Source organism: Vicugna pacos, chromosome 26 (genome assembly GCF_048564905.1).
Source record: "Vicugna pacos chromosome 26, VicPac4, whole genome shotgun sequence".
Taxonomy (NCBI): Eukaryota; Metazoa; Chordata; class Mammalia; order Artiodactyla; family Camelidae; genus Vicugna; species Vicugna pacos.
The window spans coordinates 28,186,559-28,203,849 of record NC_133012.1 but is presented as its reverse complement, the minus strand read 5'-3'; the positions used below and the strand labels follow the sequence as shown (position 1 = coordinate 28,203,849).

General features: G+C 45.3%; 1 protein-coding gene across 15 annotated transcripts in view; it reads right to left on the bottom strand.

The window, feature by feature from the left end:
- CSMD1 (CUB and Sushi multiple domains 1) overlaps positions 1-17,291 on the bottom strand; it is a 1,700,362-nt gene that overhangs the window by 65,557 nt on the left and 1,617,514 nt on the right. For all 15 annotated transcript variants that reach the window (XM_072950557.1, XM_072950544.1, XM_072950543.1 and 12 more), the window contains 7 exons: positions 16,824-17,001; positions 14,915-15,060; positions 14,049-14,129; positions 12,747-12,860; positions 10,906-11,094; positions 6,364-6,510; positions 1,796-1,984 (listed from right to left, as the gene is read on the bottom strand). In XM_072950557.1, coding sequence (XP_072806658.1) covers positions 1,796-1,984; positions 6,364-6,510; positions 10,906-11,094; positions 12,747-12,860; positions 14,049-14,129; positions 14,915-15,060; positions 16,824-17,001 — 1,044 coding nt within the window. The remainder of the gene's footprint in view (positions 1-1,795; positions 1,985-6,363; positions 6,511-10,905; positions 11,095-12,746; positions 12,861-14,048; positions 14,130-14,914; positions 15,061-16,823; positions 17,002-17,291) is intronic.

The window sequence follows — 17,291 nt, the reverse complement described above, 5'->3', positions numbered from 1 at the left end:
CGTAGCCCTGTCTACACGGGATTACACTTTTGTGTGATTTTCTCCTGTGAGTCTGTCTCATGTCAATTTAATTCTGAGGCCAACCCGAGAGCTCAGAAGAGCAGAGGAAAATGCCTTTCTCCCCAATAGCGGTTGACATGCACCCCCTGAAGGGAAGAATCGAGCCTCGCTCCTTTTGCTTCCCCCAGCCCCGCGCAGCCACGGGCCCAGCAGGTCCACGAGCTGACGGGAGATCTCCCTCGACTAACACGGAGCGGGGTCGACCGTCAGCGCGAGGGGCACACGTGCTCAGCACAGAGGAGAGATACACTGAGCACCTGCACTCAAGCCTTCAGCCCAAACTGCCAAGACTCCGGAAGGGGCTGGGCTTCAGCGCAGTTTCTATTTCTGAGTCTTTTAATTCCGCATCAGACAGCTCTGCCGAGTGAGAACGTGGGAAAGGAGAGGGAGGTGGGAACTCATCAACAGAACATGTTCCGGGCGTTCCGGGCGCTCCCCGTTCCCTCCCAGCCACTCCCTGGGAGAGCGAGCCTTTCCCCCGTCCAGTCAGCGACGCCAGGCGTCGGGGAGAGAACTGGCATCTGCCGGGCTGTCGCTCCTCACGTGCCCCTCGCATCACAGGACAGGCTCCTTCCGGGACCTTCCTGTGCTTCTGCCTTGGGAGCATATTCCATCCCGGCTCTGGCTCAGGGCTCAGCCTCCGGAGATCTGGGGACTCCTGCCAATCCTGGTCCCATCCCCTCTCCGTGCTCAGTCTGCTGTCTAGGTCACCACTTTTGTCATTGGCGTTCTGTCCCCAACGCCAAGGACATGTAGCCCATGGCGCTGCCTCTGAGCAAAAAGCTCCATCTTAGCAGCAAGTAACACAACACTTAACAAAGACGAGAAGCATTTCTTCTTGTGGGAGAAAAAGTACTCTTCTTAAAAGAAACCATCACTCCCAACGGAACAAGTTAGTGGGTTTTTATGTTTATCTTACGTTAAAGAAGAATTTCTGGGCACACAACGTAAATGATGCCGACTAAGTGTGTGATCAACTCCTCGCGGTTAAAGACACACAAGTATTGTGGTACATATCGATTTTTGTCTCTTAGAGCAATACCAGAAAATTTAATATCTAACAAAAAAGGAGAAACAAGGAAACCAGTATAAGGTTCCATTCATAAATCGTAATTAGCTTTCAAAGACCAGCATATTTCATTATGCATATAAATCTCGATAAGACAAAACTATGAACATTTCATGACTTCAAAGCCTTCAATTAAAATGCCTTATTGGAAGATCTGATTTTTATGCAGATGACAGATAAAATGCAAAAACAAAAAGGCGCCACATATTGAAATCAACTTCAACAAGTCCTAGATTGAAGGGACCAAAAGACAATGAAATATGCAGCACAGGGCTCACAGTATGCGTTTTTAATCTAAAAACAGGAAATTAGCTTCAGTAATTAGTTTTTTAATTCATACAACTGTCAAGAGAAATTATTTTAAAACTTAATTGGACAACACTTCATTTCAAAATGAAATATAAGTTATAAGAATGACTCTACCCAACATCTAGTGAGTGCTTGCCCACCTTCTGAATCCAGGCTACAAAGCTGAATCAAGTCTAGTGCGACTGTCAGAAATGTTCGCACGGTCAGTAGAAAGTTTAATTTGTCTTTTTATGAACCCACATTCCGTGTTTCCTTACCTTTTATCCACGATCAAAGCTTCAGTAGTTTGAACAGGGTTATTAAAATAAGAACAATAAACTGAACTCCAGTTTGGGGATGAAAACCCTCACAGCTTACCCTGGCAGAGTGGAGGCGGGGAGTCCCACTGGTACATGCCGACTGGACTTCGCCTACAGGTTGCATTGCTGTGGCCGACCATCCGGTACCCGGGCTTGCAAAAATAATGCACTTCACTGCCCACTTCTCCTGCAGTCCTATTTAAGATGCCACCATTCTTCAGGGTGTGGGTCAAGCTGCAGTAGGGGGCTGTGGGCACACGAACACACACACAAAAACACACAAACAAATCAGTGACTGCTGCATTTCCCTTGGTAAGAGAGGTACTAATGAAATACCTCCATTGTTAAAATAGTGGGAAGTCAGCACCGACACGGAAACTTGTTCCAGAAGCATCTCAGACACAGGAGTGCCAGGGAGGACGTGGGCAACAGGGCCTCTCATTGCTGCTGCTGGGAACGCAAAGCGGTGCGGCCATTTTGGAAACAGTTTCTTGCAAACCTCAACATACTCTTACCATCTGACCCAGCCATCATGCACCTTGGTGTTTCCCCAAAGTAGCTGAAAACTTATGTCCACATAGAAACCTGCACACAGAGTTCACAGCAGCTTTATTCATGACTGTCCAAACTCAGAAGCAACCAAGATGCCCCTCAGCAGGTGAATAATTAAACAGACTGTGGACTATCCAGACAATGGGGTGTTACTCAGAGTTAACAAGAAATGAGCTATCAATCCATGGAAAGACACGGAGGAAACTCAAATGCATACGACTCAATGAAAGAAGCCAACCTGAGAAGGTTACATGCTGTATGATTCCAACCGTGTGACACTCTGGAAAAGGGAAACTCTGGGGATGGTACGAAGATCAGTGGTTTCCAGAGGTTGGTGGGGGAAGGACGTTGGAGCACAGAGGATTTTTCAGGCAGTGAGACTACTTTCCATGACAGCACAATGGTGGTTAAGTCACTATACGTTCGTCCAAACGCACAGAACGTCCAACATCAAAGGTGCACCCACAGTAAATGGCAGACCCTGGGTGACAGTATGTCAATGTAGGTCCAGCGATTGTAACAAACGTGCGATCTGGTGAGTGTGTTGATAATGGACACTGCTGTGCACATGGGGAGCCAAGGAGTTCAGGGGAAAATCTCTGTACCGCCCTCTCAATTTGGTTGTGACACTGGAACTTCTCTTTAAAAAATAGTCTAAAAAAAAAATCCAAAAAATCTAGAGCCAAGGGTCAAGTCTCTTAAGTCTAAAGTTTAGATCACCTGCTAATCAGTGTGAGGGCAGAGGAAAAGAAGTACCATTAAACTGGGGAAAACAGAAGAATACAACGTTTTGCAATCAAGGCCGCCAACTTCCCGCTTGTTGCTGCTAAATGAGTCTTTAGAACTCTGCAAAGATGTAGACACTGAGCTTCCTTTTAACAGACGGGATTTGAATAAAATCTTTGGAAAAAACATACTACTTTGGGTCAATAAAATTCTTACGATAGCTTTAATCATCACATTTGTAGGGAGACTTTTTAAAATCAGAGACAGGCTTTTGTGAAAATGACACAGTCTTACCTACACAGAATATAACATTTTAGCGGTTACAAGGCTCTGCATCTTATTTACGCATTATGAGAAGAAAAATTCATTTTATTCTTCCAAGGCCAGTTTCACCGCAGCATAAAATCCTATGCGCCCTCTTCAGATGAATAAAACAATAAAATAAAGTTGTGAAGTCCTGGAAACCCATGCTTCTCTTTGAAGGAAGGGTTTTAAATGGACCACTTCCCTGCGGGGCTTCTGTACACAAAGCGCACACACAGGCCTGAATGCCTAATGCCGAGCCTCTCCTTGGAAGTGAATCTGGAAGAAGCTTTCTGAAGGTTTCACAGCAGAGCACTGCCCAGAAGCAACGTCTGAGCATCTGGCCTCGGCTGTCAACTGTGTTTCTATGAGAAGCTTCCTCAGAGAGCAGTCTCAGCTGGGTGATCTTCTCAAGTACCATTTCTTTCTTTTCTTTCTTTCTTTTTTAATGGCCTGATTTTTATTAAGGTAAAATCCACTAACTCTTGCAAGAAACGCTTGTCCCATTGGCCACGCCATTTCCCATGTTCTAAATGTTGTAAGGTTTGTATAAACCAAACTATTTAGTTTAGGGGCGTTATGTGTACAAACAGGCGCGCCGGCTACCAACTACTTAAGAGTCACTGCACCAGTAAAGTTAAAAATAGTAATAATAATAATACAAAGTAGGAAGGCCACGCAAATGTGGACCCCGCTCCAAGTTCAGGGATAAGATGAAGTCTGAAGCACTCCCGAGGGGACAGAGACCTCAGTTCTCGGGGTGTCACCTGTGAGTTTTGCCAGAGTCCCACCTGTTAAGGGATGTAATCTGCAGGGCGACGGTCCAGCTCTATCACGCCCGGCGAATACTTTCTTTGCAATTTACTGTATTTCTTCTACCCTCAGGCTCTCCAGATACTCCTCCCATCCTCACTCATCTAGAACAAGCTATGGGGGGCCCAGAGCGGGGAGACACAGCACAGAAAAGCAAAGAGGGAGAGGAGACTGGGGGCCCCATCTGTCTGGTTCCTGGCCACGGTGAGAACTCAGAGGAACAGCACCCCACGCCCAGACTGTGCCGGCGGTGCCCCGGACGAGCAGGGCTGGAGTAGGGAGGCAGCCTAGGCGGCACCGCGGATGGACGGTGACTCGGCGAGCTGGACACCCTGGGATTTCTGTGTGTACGTCAGCCCAGCCTGTACTTCTGACTCTTCCACTATTGAAGCTTATTTCATTCACTTACATAGACTTCATTTAATAGTGAGGGACCATTATTATTAACTCAATAGCACTTGGCAGTTCACTGAATTGGCTGGAACGACAGTGGACAAGCGTTTGCGTTTTGTTAATTTTTCAGTTATGTCAATCAGGTACATCGCTCTTATGCCTGTCCACTCACCGCTCACAGGTGAGGAAGGCAAAAAGGCCTGTGGTGCGGCAGGCGGCCCTGCTGCCGCTCCCCCGCCCTCACGTCACTGCTCAGGGACGCCTGCGCTTGGTCCTGCCCTCAAGTCACCGGTGAGGGGCTCCTCGCACGGGTCACCCAGCCATCGAATGCTAAGTGCACATCTGCTCAACCATCTGCCCGTGTCTGTGTCTACAGAGAGACAAACAGACGTGTCCACTCTCAGAACACAACATTTTATAGCCTTTTCTGAACCTCTCCGTCTTCCTCCTCTCCCAGCACAGTTTAATAAGGAGAATCTTCTTGTTCATGAGTGAAAATATCCTCAGAAAGACAGAGCTCAAGGTGTAATCATTTCAGCAGGCTACTAAGAAATTTGCCGCAGATAAAACAAGACAAATCACGTTCACCGTGATTTCCCCGGTACTGCCCACCGTTGCGCACTGGAAACATCCAAACAGTCCCGCAGGTCTGAGTACTTCTTTTTGGAAGAAGGAACTGGACGCACACAATCCAGTCATGGCCCGAGCGCTCCCAGCGCCCAATCTAAGGAAGCCATTTCAGCTGCGCGCTCTTGTCGCTGAGCTCTCCTTTGAGCAAAGGGTGGGGGGGACACACAGGTCTGGGCGTACTTTATTAAACATTAAAGCGGAAGCATGAGTGAACATCACGCCCACTGGCCTTGCATCAAGGGCCATTTCAAAACCTTGACGCTTTTGACCACTTTGAGATGACTGTCAATCAGAGAGAGCTGCAATCTTACCCTTAAAACTACCAAGCCTTTCGCTGTCCCTCCCTCAGGATGTCTCTCCCCACTGAGGACGCACGGCAGACGTGGGAAAAGCCGCCCCCTGGAGACGTGCAGCGCGCAGCTAGGTGCAGGGAGTGGGCGTCCTCCCTGGGGAAACACACCTCACCTGTGACCACGGGATATTGCTGACTGAGACAGCCGGAGAAGGCTGGATGTTTTGCTTAGTAAGTGAAACACCTACGGATTTAAACTGACTGTCTCCTGCTCTGGGAGGGCGGTTTAAACATGAGGTGTGGCTCTGGTCATATTGGATCTAATCTACCGTAAAGATACTGATCTATTTAATTAACACAAAAAAACAGCTGACAGAAAGTTATTAAAACATATGGGGAGAGAACCAAATATTTTAAATGTTGACAAGGAAATATATATATAAACATATTTACTTTATATGTGCTATGTGGATGTGTATCTCTATACGTGTATCTGCAGCTGTATAATTAACAAAGAGACAGGCTATTAACAGTAAGAAGTTATTATCACTTATAAAATCAACAGCAATATGATTCTCCTCCCGTTTGTCTTCTTAGCATTTGAACATATTTTAAAATTAATTAATATTACTTAATTTTGGCGAGGAAATGTCTTTGCTTTCCATGGTATGCAATACGGTGATTTACAATTTTAGCAAAAAAAACTTTAATATTAATCAACAAACAGTTTATTTTCCCTAACGTAGTTTACAGAGATCACGCAAGGTAACTTCCCATCATTTTACTTCTATTGAAGTGAATTATTCATCTTCGGAAATTAGGTTTAAATTATGAATCTCTAGCCAGTTTTCAGAAATGTAATACAGATCCCTTGCATTAAAAATACTCTTCTGTTAACCCTAACTTCACTCACTGACCTGCATAGCGGATCCGGAACCCTTTCTTGCTGGTTGCATGATCGGTGGACCAGCGCAGGTATAACTGATTAGTCTTGCTTGTGAAATTTGACTGCTCAGTATGGTTTCCACTCAGGACCACTAACAGGGGACTCTGTCCAGAAGAACCTAAATGAAATAGAAAAGCAGAGAAGTCCAGACAGGAGTCAGCGCCTACAGAAACGGAGACTGCCTGCAGCTGTTGATTAAACTGGAATCAAGCTGTAAACATGCGGCTGTTTATTTCCACAGGAGACCAGAGCTCCAAATAAATAAAGCAACAAAGAACAAAATAAACAGCAAGTTAAAAAATAATAAACAATTGCCAACCAAAATAATTTCAGGAATATAAGTTATTAATACAAAATTCTTAAATGAAACTTACCTATTAAAGAACAATAATTGAAAAAAATGAAAGTAATTCTTATTATTAGCAGTATTCACAACACTGTGCGGCTACAGAGCACGGAAGCTTCCATGCAGCACCAGCGGAAGCACGAGTTAGTACAATCCCCTTGGAGGGTACTTCGTTAATATCCAGTAAAAGTAAAGGCTTAATTATGTTTGTTATAAACTCCAGCACACGTGCACAAGTGTTATTTGTACAGAAAAATGTACGTTCCAGCATTGTTTTTTTATGGTAAAGTTTAGGTTCTAACCTATGGTCGTTGGGAGTTTTAAAAAGGAATTAAAAGTGCTTTCGGAGAAATTCTATACAGCGTTTGAAATGAATGAACTAGATAAACATGTGTCAGCGTAGGTGATTCTTAAAACAGCGTGTTGGCAAGTGAAACCTATTTGCAGATAAATATGATATGATAGCAATCGTGTAAACATTCAGAAGTGTGCAACATACACATTTTGTGTGAGTGTATACGGGGGGGGGTGTGTGTGTAGACAGACTGGAGATGACGATTCTTGGTGACAGACAGACTGACAGAGACAGGAAATGAGCTACAGAACAGGCACAGCACGACACGCCCGAGGCCCCTTCCCAGTGCCAGCGACTCCCAGGAGAAGTGCCAGGGGACTGGGGCTCACGGGGCCCCTGAGTCTGTGCGTCCTCCTTGCTTCTTCCGAAAAACCAGTGCCTAAGGTAAATTTAACAAAATCCTACAATGCATTCTATCGAGTAATGAGTTCATATCCATATCTTTTTAAAAACTGTTTTCACCTTTCTGTACATTTGAATTTTTTAAAATTCAAAAAACAAAGTTAATATGTAATATAGTTAATAAAAGTAAGGGCAGCATACAGTCAGCTGAGTTCACGCTCATCTCCACAACTTAATAGTATTTGTTGGGAGAAATTGCTTTATCGAGCGAAGGGGCTGCTTCCACACTTCTGGGGTCCCCTCAGTGACACCGCCCCACTGGGGACCTCAAGACTGCCTCGCAGTCTCCCCGCCTTCACGGCCTTCCTACATCGCACGCTCCACTCCCGGAAACACCCCATAAGGGGAGCACGCAGCCCTCGTCACTGGATGAAATGCACATTTTATCAGGTTTAGTGACAATGTTTCTTTTGGAGTCTTAGGTAGAATTTTTATTCATGCAAAAAGAGAGACCAGAACCTCACTCACTGTGTAACTCCCAGCCAGAGCAGTTCAAAAGATTTTTCCAAAGAAACCTGTTAGGACCGCACTGTGTCCTCCCCATCACCAAATTCATGTTACAATCCTCAGCTCCAGGACCTCAAACATGGCTTTACTTGGAGAGCGGGTCTTTAAAGAGGTCATGAAGGGTAAATGAAGACCTTAGAAACAGCCCTAACACAACAGAGCCGGTGGCTGACTCAGGAGAGGTCAGGACAGGAGCACACGCAGGGGACGACCACGTGAGGACACAGGGGGAGGACGGCTGCCCACGTGTAAGGAGAGCGAGCCTGGGAGAAGCCAACCCTGCCACCCCCGGGCCTTGGGTGTCTGACGTCTAGAGCTCGTGCTGCCTGAGCGACCCAGCTGGCGGGGCCCACCTATGGGGGCCTCCCAGACACCATGAACTAGCGCACCACGCACACCCAGCACCGCACAGCCGAGCGGGAGAAACGACGCTGCTCATTGTAAAAGGTTGTCTCGGGGCAGGTTCCTGGAGGACGGGTGCTCTGTGAAAGGACGCACGCATCTTCCACTTGAAGAGCACAGTCCGTGCTTTGTGCACCGACTGCCTTGCTGTTTAAGGAGATCGTGCATGTTCCAAAATGAAAGGCCACAGGGAAATTCATTAACCTGAATTTATGGAATTTAAAAACGTCATTTTAAATGACAGCACTCGAGTCAAGTTCAGGTGTTCTTGACCCAGCCTGCAACCCCTCACCATCTTCCATCTGTTCTCTTTGCCTGTCATGTAACAACTTTCCGAAGGACTAGTCTTTACAAGTGCACACTCAGCCCAGCATGTGCGGAAACACAGCACAGCCGACATGGGCAGGAGTGGTCACTGTCACCAAGGTGGAAACCAGCAACTGTTCCACAGGTGAACACCACCAGCTTTACTGTGACACTTCTCAACTGAGCTCTATAATGACTGAAATCCTATTTTTAAACATATTTTTATTGAAGTACAGTCAGTTTACAATGTTGTATCAATTTCGGGTGTACAGCACAATGCTTCATTCATATAGGAACATACCTGTATTTGTTTTCACAGTCTTTTTAATCACAGTTATTACAAGACACTGAATACAGTTCCCTGTGCTGTACAGCACAGACTTGTTGCCTATCTGCTTTATTTATAGTAGTTAGTATCTGCAAATCCTGAACTCCCAATTTATCCCTTCCCACAAATCCTATTTTGTTTGTAAATTGAGGAAGATCCACTATTGTAGCCAAAGAGAGTAATAAACTCTTGGGCTAATAAACTTTAAAATCAATATCTTCAACACTTTTTTTTGTCAACTCATGAGCTATAAAAAAGAGCCACTGCTTTTCAAAAAAAAAATTCAATGAACATGACATTTACTAAAACAAAAATGCCAACGCTTAAAAAATTATTCATATAAAACTCTGACCTTTCATTTTATAGAAACACCTCTGAGACTAGAACAAACCTGGTCATACATCTCTGATAATTCTGACAGCAGCCACTTTGATATTGTCTCTATTACCTACTTTGCTTGCGGTTTATAATGGGCGGGATCTGTCTGTATTTTGGGGAGATCAAATTGTCAATGCTTAGGGTATAAATGACTGATAATGATTTTGCTCCTGCAATCAGACGTGGAAGAAGAGCTGCCAGCTAAATTCAATTCAACCACTTGAAACAGTGGACCATGCGTAAGATCTAAATGATCATGTAAACATATTTAATTATGCACAGCATGGGTAGGCGTTGTGTGCATATATATCCGCCCACACAGACACACGTGGCCCCCGGGGTGGCTGCTAGCCTTTACTTCTCTGTGGCACCTAACTGCCCCTGGGATCCGGCGTCCCCGACCTCACTGGCAGGACAAGTCCACGTCTGTACTTGGCTAACGCTCTACCGCTTCCTGTCCTAACGACTCGGGGGAAGGTCCTCAGCAGTACGTGTCTGTTTTGATGAACATTTAAACACTGTCTGGAAAGGAAAACACCGCTCTTCAGTCCTCTGTTCCAATGCATATGCGTTTAATTTCCAATGTACCCCTCATCTTCAGAAACACATAAACTGACTCATCTAACGTCTTTCCATACGAACAATTTGATGATTGTGATTCATCAAGTCAGTAAAAAGCATACAAATACACACAGAATCAATTACAGTATTTTTTTCACTGAATTGATTATTATTTATCTGAACTCAATGACAAATCTGTCAAAATATGCGAAAACCCTGTTATTACGTACAGCCATAATTACATCGTGGTCTCGTTTTCTGGGTATGAAAATGCTTCTGTACAAAGAAAACTATTAACATCGGTTCCACTTCAAATTGACAGTTCAACCACATACTACATTTAAGCTTAGCATTATTATATTAAAAAGTTCATTGGAATTGTACAAAAATGCATGACTGATGTTGAAAACAGCCTTAGCATTTGTTCAGTAAACTATTTCATTAATTTAAAAAATTGTACATTAAAGACCCCAAAGCATTTATTATCAAGAAATCTTTGTGAGCCATTACTTTTATATATTTGTAGTAAAGTAATCATTTAGATTGATTAAAGTACTTTTGGCCCATCTTAAATTTCCGAAAATACCTTCTAAATCAATACGCTCTCAGAAGGAGGGAAAGGAAGAGCTTTCAGAGGTCATCTGCTGTAAAACCCCACATTAAAAAACCAAAGAGCAGTTACAGTGGATTCAGCACACTTTCAGAGTGCACCACATTTAACAGTTTAAAAGCTGCAGCGTTCTGAACAGCATGGTACTGTTGTACCTTCCACCTGATCTCCAAGACCACACAAGTCCAGGAATAATTCGTTTTCTGTTTGGGGGAGATGTGATTTACCTCAAGGACAGATTCAAGTTCTTGCACTACAGAAACCTTATTACGTCACGTGTGGGTCCCTGGTGCGTAAACGAAGTTCAAAGAAACGTACCGTCAAACACCTCCAGTGCATCAAACTGCTTTTCACTTTGGAATGTGTCCACAAAGAGGGTGATGTTGTGGTGTGGCTCCACTCTGATGCTCCAAGAGCAGGTCTGGGAGTTAAAGTAGTTGCCTGGATAGCCTGGACTGAGAATGACTCCCGAAGATTCTGTCCGGACTTCATTTGCTGGGCATTGTGCTAATGAGAAAAAGCGCCAGAAATAGTTTTTTTTAATAGAATTATTAAGAGAAAATGATTTCTCTTTCTGGTGATGGTTCAAAAATAAACAAAGATGTGCCAAAACTATTCACACCGGAGGGTGGTGCACCCCAGGTCTCCAGGGACAGAAGTCCTGTGCTGGGAACACTTCCAGACTCTGCCCTTCGGACCAGTGTTCTTTCCCTCAGTTTTGTGAGCTGTTCTAACAAATGATCGAACTTGAGGCAGGGTCCTGAGAACCTGGGATTCACAATCCTCAGTCAGAGGCACAGGTGGCAACCCAGACTTGTGATTGGCATCTGAGGTGGGGTCGCCCTGTGGGACCAAGCTCTTAGCCCTGTGGGATTTGATGCTGTCTCAGGTCGAGAGTTCAGAACTGATTTAAACTGTAGGACCTTCAGCTGGTGTCCAAAGATAATGTGAGAACTGCTTGGTGGTGCTGAAGAGCATTTCAGACACTCATTCATTTTCTTTCTAAATTAAGTGCCCAATAAGGTGATACTTATCTGTACAAGGGGCGAACATTCAAGGAACGATTTCTTCACATGATTCCCAAGGAACACTCACCCTGAAGAGGTGGTAATTTTCAAAGCAGAACTTCTAAAAGTGTGATTATGACATTTGAAGAAGTAGGACTCAAAATTAATACAATTTTCACCAAGAATTTATTGGGGGACTGGCCCCTACTTAAGCCCAACTGAATAATAGAAAAGTACCAGAAGAAAAATGATAATTAAGTGCTTAGGTGATTAAGAATTTGACAGAAGATATGAGTCCCCATTTCCTTTTTAAAATAATGAGGTTTTTAGGGAACGACAGCTAAGATAACTCAGTTCATTTTAAACAAATTTACTCCTCAGTTGAAACAGAAGAGAACTATGTTGTCCTGCGGAGGAGCTGCTAGGAATTCGGTAGGGCCTGGGGACCCCTGGCCCGAGCAGAGAGAGCAGGACATTCCCTGCGAACGTGTGCAAGCAGAGGTCATTAGAGAATGAAGCTCCTGTTGTGTCGATCTACTCTGTTCCTGGACTGTCATGAATTAATTCCACTTGAGTAAAAATTCAGTTAATCTTGGGGAGAGACAACAGAATGGAGGCAGCCACCCTGTGTTTAAAGCAGCATATTAAGTCAACATTTATGTCTTTCTTGATTCATCAGCTAAGACCACCTTTGCTCAAAGTCATCTGTTCTGAGAAATTTAAGTGCATGATGCTAAAGAATTCGGAGGGAAGGGCAGTGATGCCTGCAATTTGCCTTGACTGTATCAAAATGTCAGACAGAGAAACTGATGGACAGACAGACAAGAGCCATGTGACAAAGGGTGTGTAGTAAACACCCGTGGCGGAACCTAGGCGATGGGTTTTATTTTTAAATTACTTCAACTATGCCATACGCTTGAAAATTTTCTTTACAAACTCGGAAAACAGCAAGACTTCTTATTTCATGCAGTTTTGCCTTATACTGTAGAGCTAGCTAAAAGAGAAGATTAGATATTTCTGTTAGCAGATCATTTTAATTGTAATTGAATCATAACACAGAGATAAATTCAGACGCATACAAGGAAGCTCAGGCCAACACAAGTAACAGATGTTCCACGTTGAAGAAGCATATTTACAGCACAGACTTCGTACCTTCACACGTTGGGAGGGAGCCTTCAAACTGCAGCTGCGCACCGAGCTTACAGGTCAGGGTGTCCGTCCCCGACAGAGTGTACCCAGGCTGACACCGGTACTTCACAAAGTCTCCTGAAAGAGCCAACGCAGCGCACGTGGAAATGCTGTCTCCACGCCAGGTGCCGTGCGTGAGTGCCGTGCACACGCGTGGCGACCTCAGTTACCGTGCAAACCAGGTCCGCCCCAAGGTCCCTATTCATGGCTAGTCTGTGTAATAAAACAGTGCCGTTTTCAGTTCTTAACTTATAAATGTGCAACGTTTCTACAGAAATTACGGAGCAGTTTTTTTCTTTAATTGATGTGTCTATGCTCATTCCCCTTCCCCCATGATGAGAAAGAGAGAAAGAAAGGAAAGGAAGGAAGGAAGAAAAAGAAAGAAAGAAAAGGAAAGGAAGGAAGGAAGAAAAAGAAAGAAAGAAAAGGAAAGGAAGGAAGGAAGAAAAAGAAAGAAAGAAAGAGAGAGAGAGAGAGAAAGGAAACTAGAAAGACAAAGAAAGAAAGAAAAGAGGAGCAGACGCTTGGGATTGCAGGATGCAGGACAGAATGGCGTTCACGTGTCCGAGAGGCTACACCACGATCTTGGCCTGACTAGCACAATGTCCTCATTAGCTGAGACGTGACGAGTGAGCAGAAACTGGGCCACCTGGCTTGGCCACTGGTCTGAAATAGGGTATGACAACAGGAGGGAGTATTTATAATTGGGACTGAGAAGTCCCGGGTCACAACAGTTACATGGCAAACACATGCCACACTGGTTTCCTAATGTGGCCTGATGACTGTTTAAAGAAATAGGCCATTAATATTAAAACGATACAAAAGATTGTCTATGTATCATCATTAAATATATTCACCAATTATATTTCAGTTTTAACAAAAGGTCAGCGCTAGACTCGTCATTATTTTAGCCACAAATGATTTTCTTCAACCACTGCATGAACGTGTTTCCCTAACTAAGCACAAACATGTGTTTAAGTCTGTCTCTGAAAACTGTTTTTCAAGAAAAAAAAATAACGAGTGAATGATGTAGGGGGGAAAATGTGCTCAAAATGACAAAAGCAAAATTCAAATAAAAAGAAAAACAAAAATCATGAAGATGAAGAAAGAAAAGCGTATTTACTCAGTACATGACCTCTGTGCAGACCTCCTAGCAAAGCTTCAGGAATATTTCTGACAAATACTCATTTACTTGACTCTGTTGGGCTGGGGGTGGGTGTCAGCAAACTGGGCGGGCTGCCGGTGCTGCGACGCAGACAGCGTTACCTATCTCAAAGTCCTCGTCCTCAGTGAGCATCTCGGCCCGCGGAACGGCTGGCGGAGGCTGGCACTTCTTGAGCTGAAACGCTACATGGTTACAAGAAAACAGTAAGTGCGATTACACTCGCTGAATAGACCAGAACACTACAGAAAGCACTCCTCCTGAGTTCTCACAGTGCTTAGATACGCTGAAATGTCTGTACTTGTAAGCCATTGTTTTGTAAAATTCTCACGTTTCAAATGTTTACAGTATTATTTAACGATGCGGAATATCTAAATTCAAAAAGAAAAAGTATACAACTAAAAAGTTATAGCATTTGAATACAAAAACACTTTCCATCTATTTGGAATTCTGCTAGAGAAATGGTCCACCTGTGGCCTGGTCCACGTCCATGTCTAGAGGTGACGCGGTCTTTGTCCCCCATCCTGAGGATGTGCACGTGGCCGTCCTCATGAGAGATGAGGGACTGCTCTCTTTTCCCCCAATTGCTTAGCGTTTATCCTCAAAATCACTAGCAATCTGCTTTGCCCAGCTGTAGCTGCATGCCACTTGCTAGCGAGACCTATCTGGAGACAGGTAAGAGGAAACCTCTGCAAGGTGCTGAATCCACCTCAACGGTCTCCGTGTAAGAGTTTCACTTACAGCACACTTACCTTGGAATAAATCTGAGCTTGCCACAGAAGAGATGTGAACTAACACATAGGTCAGTAAGGAAAAAAGGGTCACCCGAACCTGTGGCGTGATGCACGAGAAAACCCTATCAGGTCCTCGGGGGGCAGAATCCAGGCACTTCAGCTGAGATTTGTGTCAACACTGAGGGAAAATCAACTCCAACCCTACACCCGAATCAACGGGGCGGAAATGCACTGACCGTGAAAGTTGAGGACGAAGAAGCCTCCATTGGAAAAGTCGCTGTGGAACTTGAGCAGGACCTGGCTGCTGGAGCTGCACGCCGTCTCCAGGGCCGTGTTGCCGCTGAAGACGCCCAGCTGCGGGGCGTCCTGGTCGGGGCCGTCCCTGGGGGAGGGGAGGGCTCACTCAGACACAATGCGCCTCGTTACAGTTTAAAGGGACAACCGTCTCCTTCTGACAGATGGGCTGTCACTCTGTGAAAGAGGAAGGTCTGACCCGGCTCCAACCCAAAGGGCTGGTGCCCACACTGGACCCCCGCGCTGGCGTGTCCGTCCCCCGCTGACCTCTCCTGGGGCCCCTAAGGCCGCACGTCTTCCAGTGACTGCAACACCATCTATCACCTTCCTTGCAAACGTCCATGTTTTAAAGTCTACACTCAGAGGCATCTCTTTAATTATGGGTGAGATTTATGGAGCTCTTGCTACTGAACTGAAATACTTTTAAAAGCTGAATAAGACGTAGCCACCTTCTAGGTACTGTGTCTAGAAACATCGAGACGGTTGATGCTCACCCTCGAGTCTCTCTGACACTAGGCATTCACTCCGCTTCGTTAGCTGAGGGAGCTTTTGCTTCCGCCTTCTAAACCTGTGAATCCGGGTAAAACTGCGGACACTACAGTGTGGATTCTGCCTTTGGTGTTGCTTGTCTGTTTTGCTTTGCTTCCACGATGGCAGCTTCACGTGGCGAACTTAACCTGTCACGTTCTCCGTTTCTCCTCCTTCCCCCGAGCTCCCATGAGCATCATTGGCATCTCCCCCCAGACAGGTGCTTCTACAGCCCCAGAGGCCAACCTCCCTTCTTGTCTCACTAACGTGCTTCCCATACAAGAGACTGGGGTTCTCAACCAGGATCTGGCCTCACAATTCTCCTTCTGACAACCCAAGGTGAGTCCTCGTTGCTCCAGGATGAAGCCCGAAGTCCTTCAGCTGATCTGGGGTCCTGTATGGTCCGCCCTGCTTCCCTGGCCAGGTCACCCATTCTCACTCCCTCCTGGGCTCCCCTAAGACTTCAGCCAACCCCACCTGGGATCTCCCAATGCCTGGAGCTCACCCTGTTCTCTTGCCTTATGGATTTCCCACTACCTAGAACAACTCCCACCTTGACACCAGTTTTGCCAACACAGACACAGACACAGACACAGACACAGACACACACACACACACAGCCTTGCTAACGTTGCTCCTCCTTGAGTTTTCAGGGCACTTTATGCCAAAAGCACACCCTGGCTCTTCACACCTGCACGATGCTCACACCTCGTGTCCCAGTGGCACGCTCTACTTTCCTGTCACAGCTCAGCAAGGGGACTGTCATTCCATTTCCCCCAGGAACTCTCACCTCCAAAAGCGAAGGTAGGAATAGTCATTCCCATAGATGTGAAAATTCAGTGAAGGAGAGTTTAAGGAACTTTTCCAGGCTACGGGGCTCACTGGAAAGGGAGCCAGTGCCCACCGCCCACTCAGTGCTCCCTCCATGGCCTGTGGGAGGGCCGCTCTGCAGAGTGTACAACGGAGACAGAAGGCTGTGAGCAACCATTTCTTCAGTGTTTCTAGAAGCATCACATTCTTACAACAGCAGAGGATCCTACCAGCTTTTCTTTTAGGAAAAAGAAACCACACTTAAAAGTGAAAAACAAAATGACCTAGGGATATTCTGCATCTAGAGGGATCCTGAATGCGTCTTCCACGCGGCAAAACTCAAACATGGCACATGAGGTTTATTCCCCACGTCTCTGGATTTAGTTGGCAAATGTCCTTTCCAATATCTACCTAATGACCTCATTTCTAAATAGAGACAAGAGACATGTAAGTGGTTGCAAGAACGGCCTATTGCAACGACAGACTGGTGTTTTTCAGGAAAGGCTCTCATACCAAACGGCGATGTAGTCGTTGACAGCTTCGGTCTGCAGCAGGGTGAAGTTGATGTAGACCCCATGGCCAGGGGGCACGGTGATCAGCCAGACACAGTCCTTCAGAATGGGGTACTCGTCTGGGAATCCAGGGGAGTAGATGGTGCCATTCTGAGACGTTACATTGTATCCACAAGGAGCTGAAAGGGAAGCAAAGAAAACTCAAGCCAAACACCGTCCACGGAAAGAGGATGCACTTGAACCTTTCTATGTCTCTGAAGGCTCTTCGCCCAACTTCCCGTCTAAGAAGTTAAGTGTGAAACGTTTCTCAGTAACTGCTTTGTCAAAAAGAATTCCCCTACAGCCTTAAACCCTTGGGAGAATTATACTTCGAAGCTACGTTATCTAAGTTTCATTTAATATATTCTCCAAACATTCAAAATCCCTTCAGGGTAAAGTCATTTCCACATAATTAAAAAGAAAAAAAATA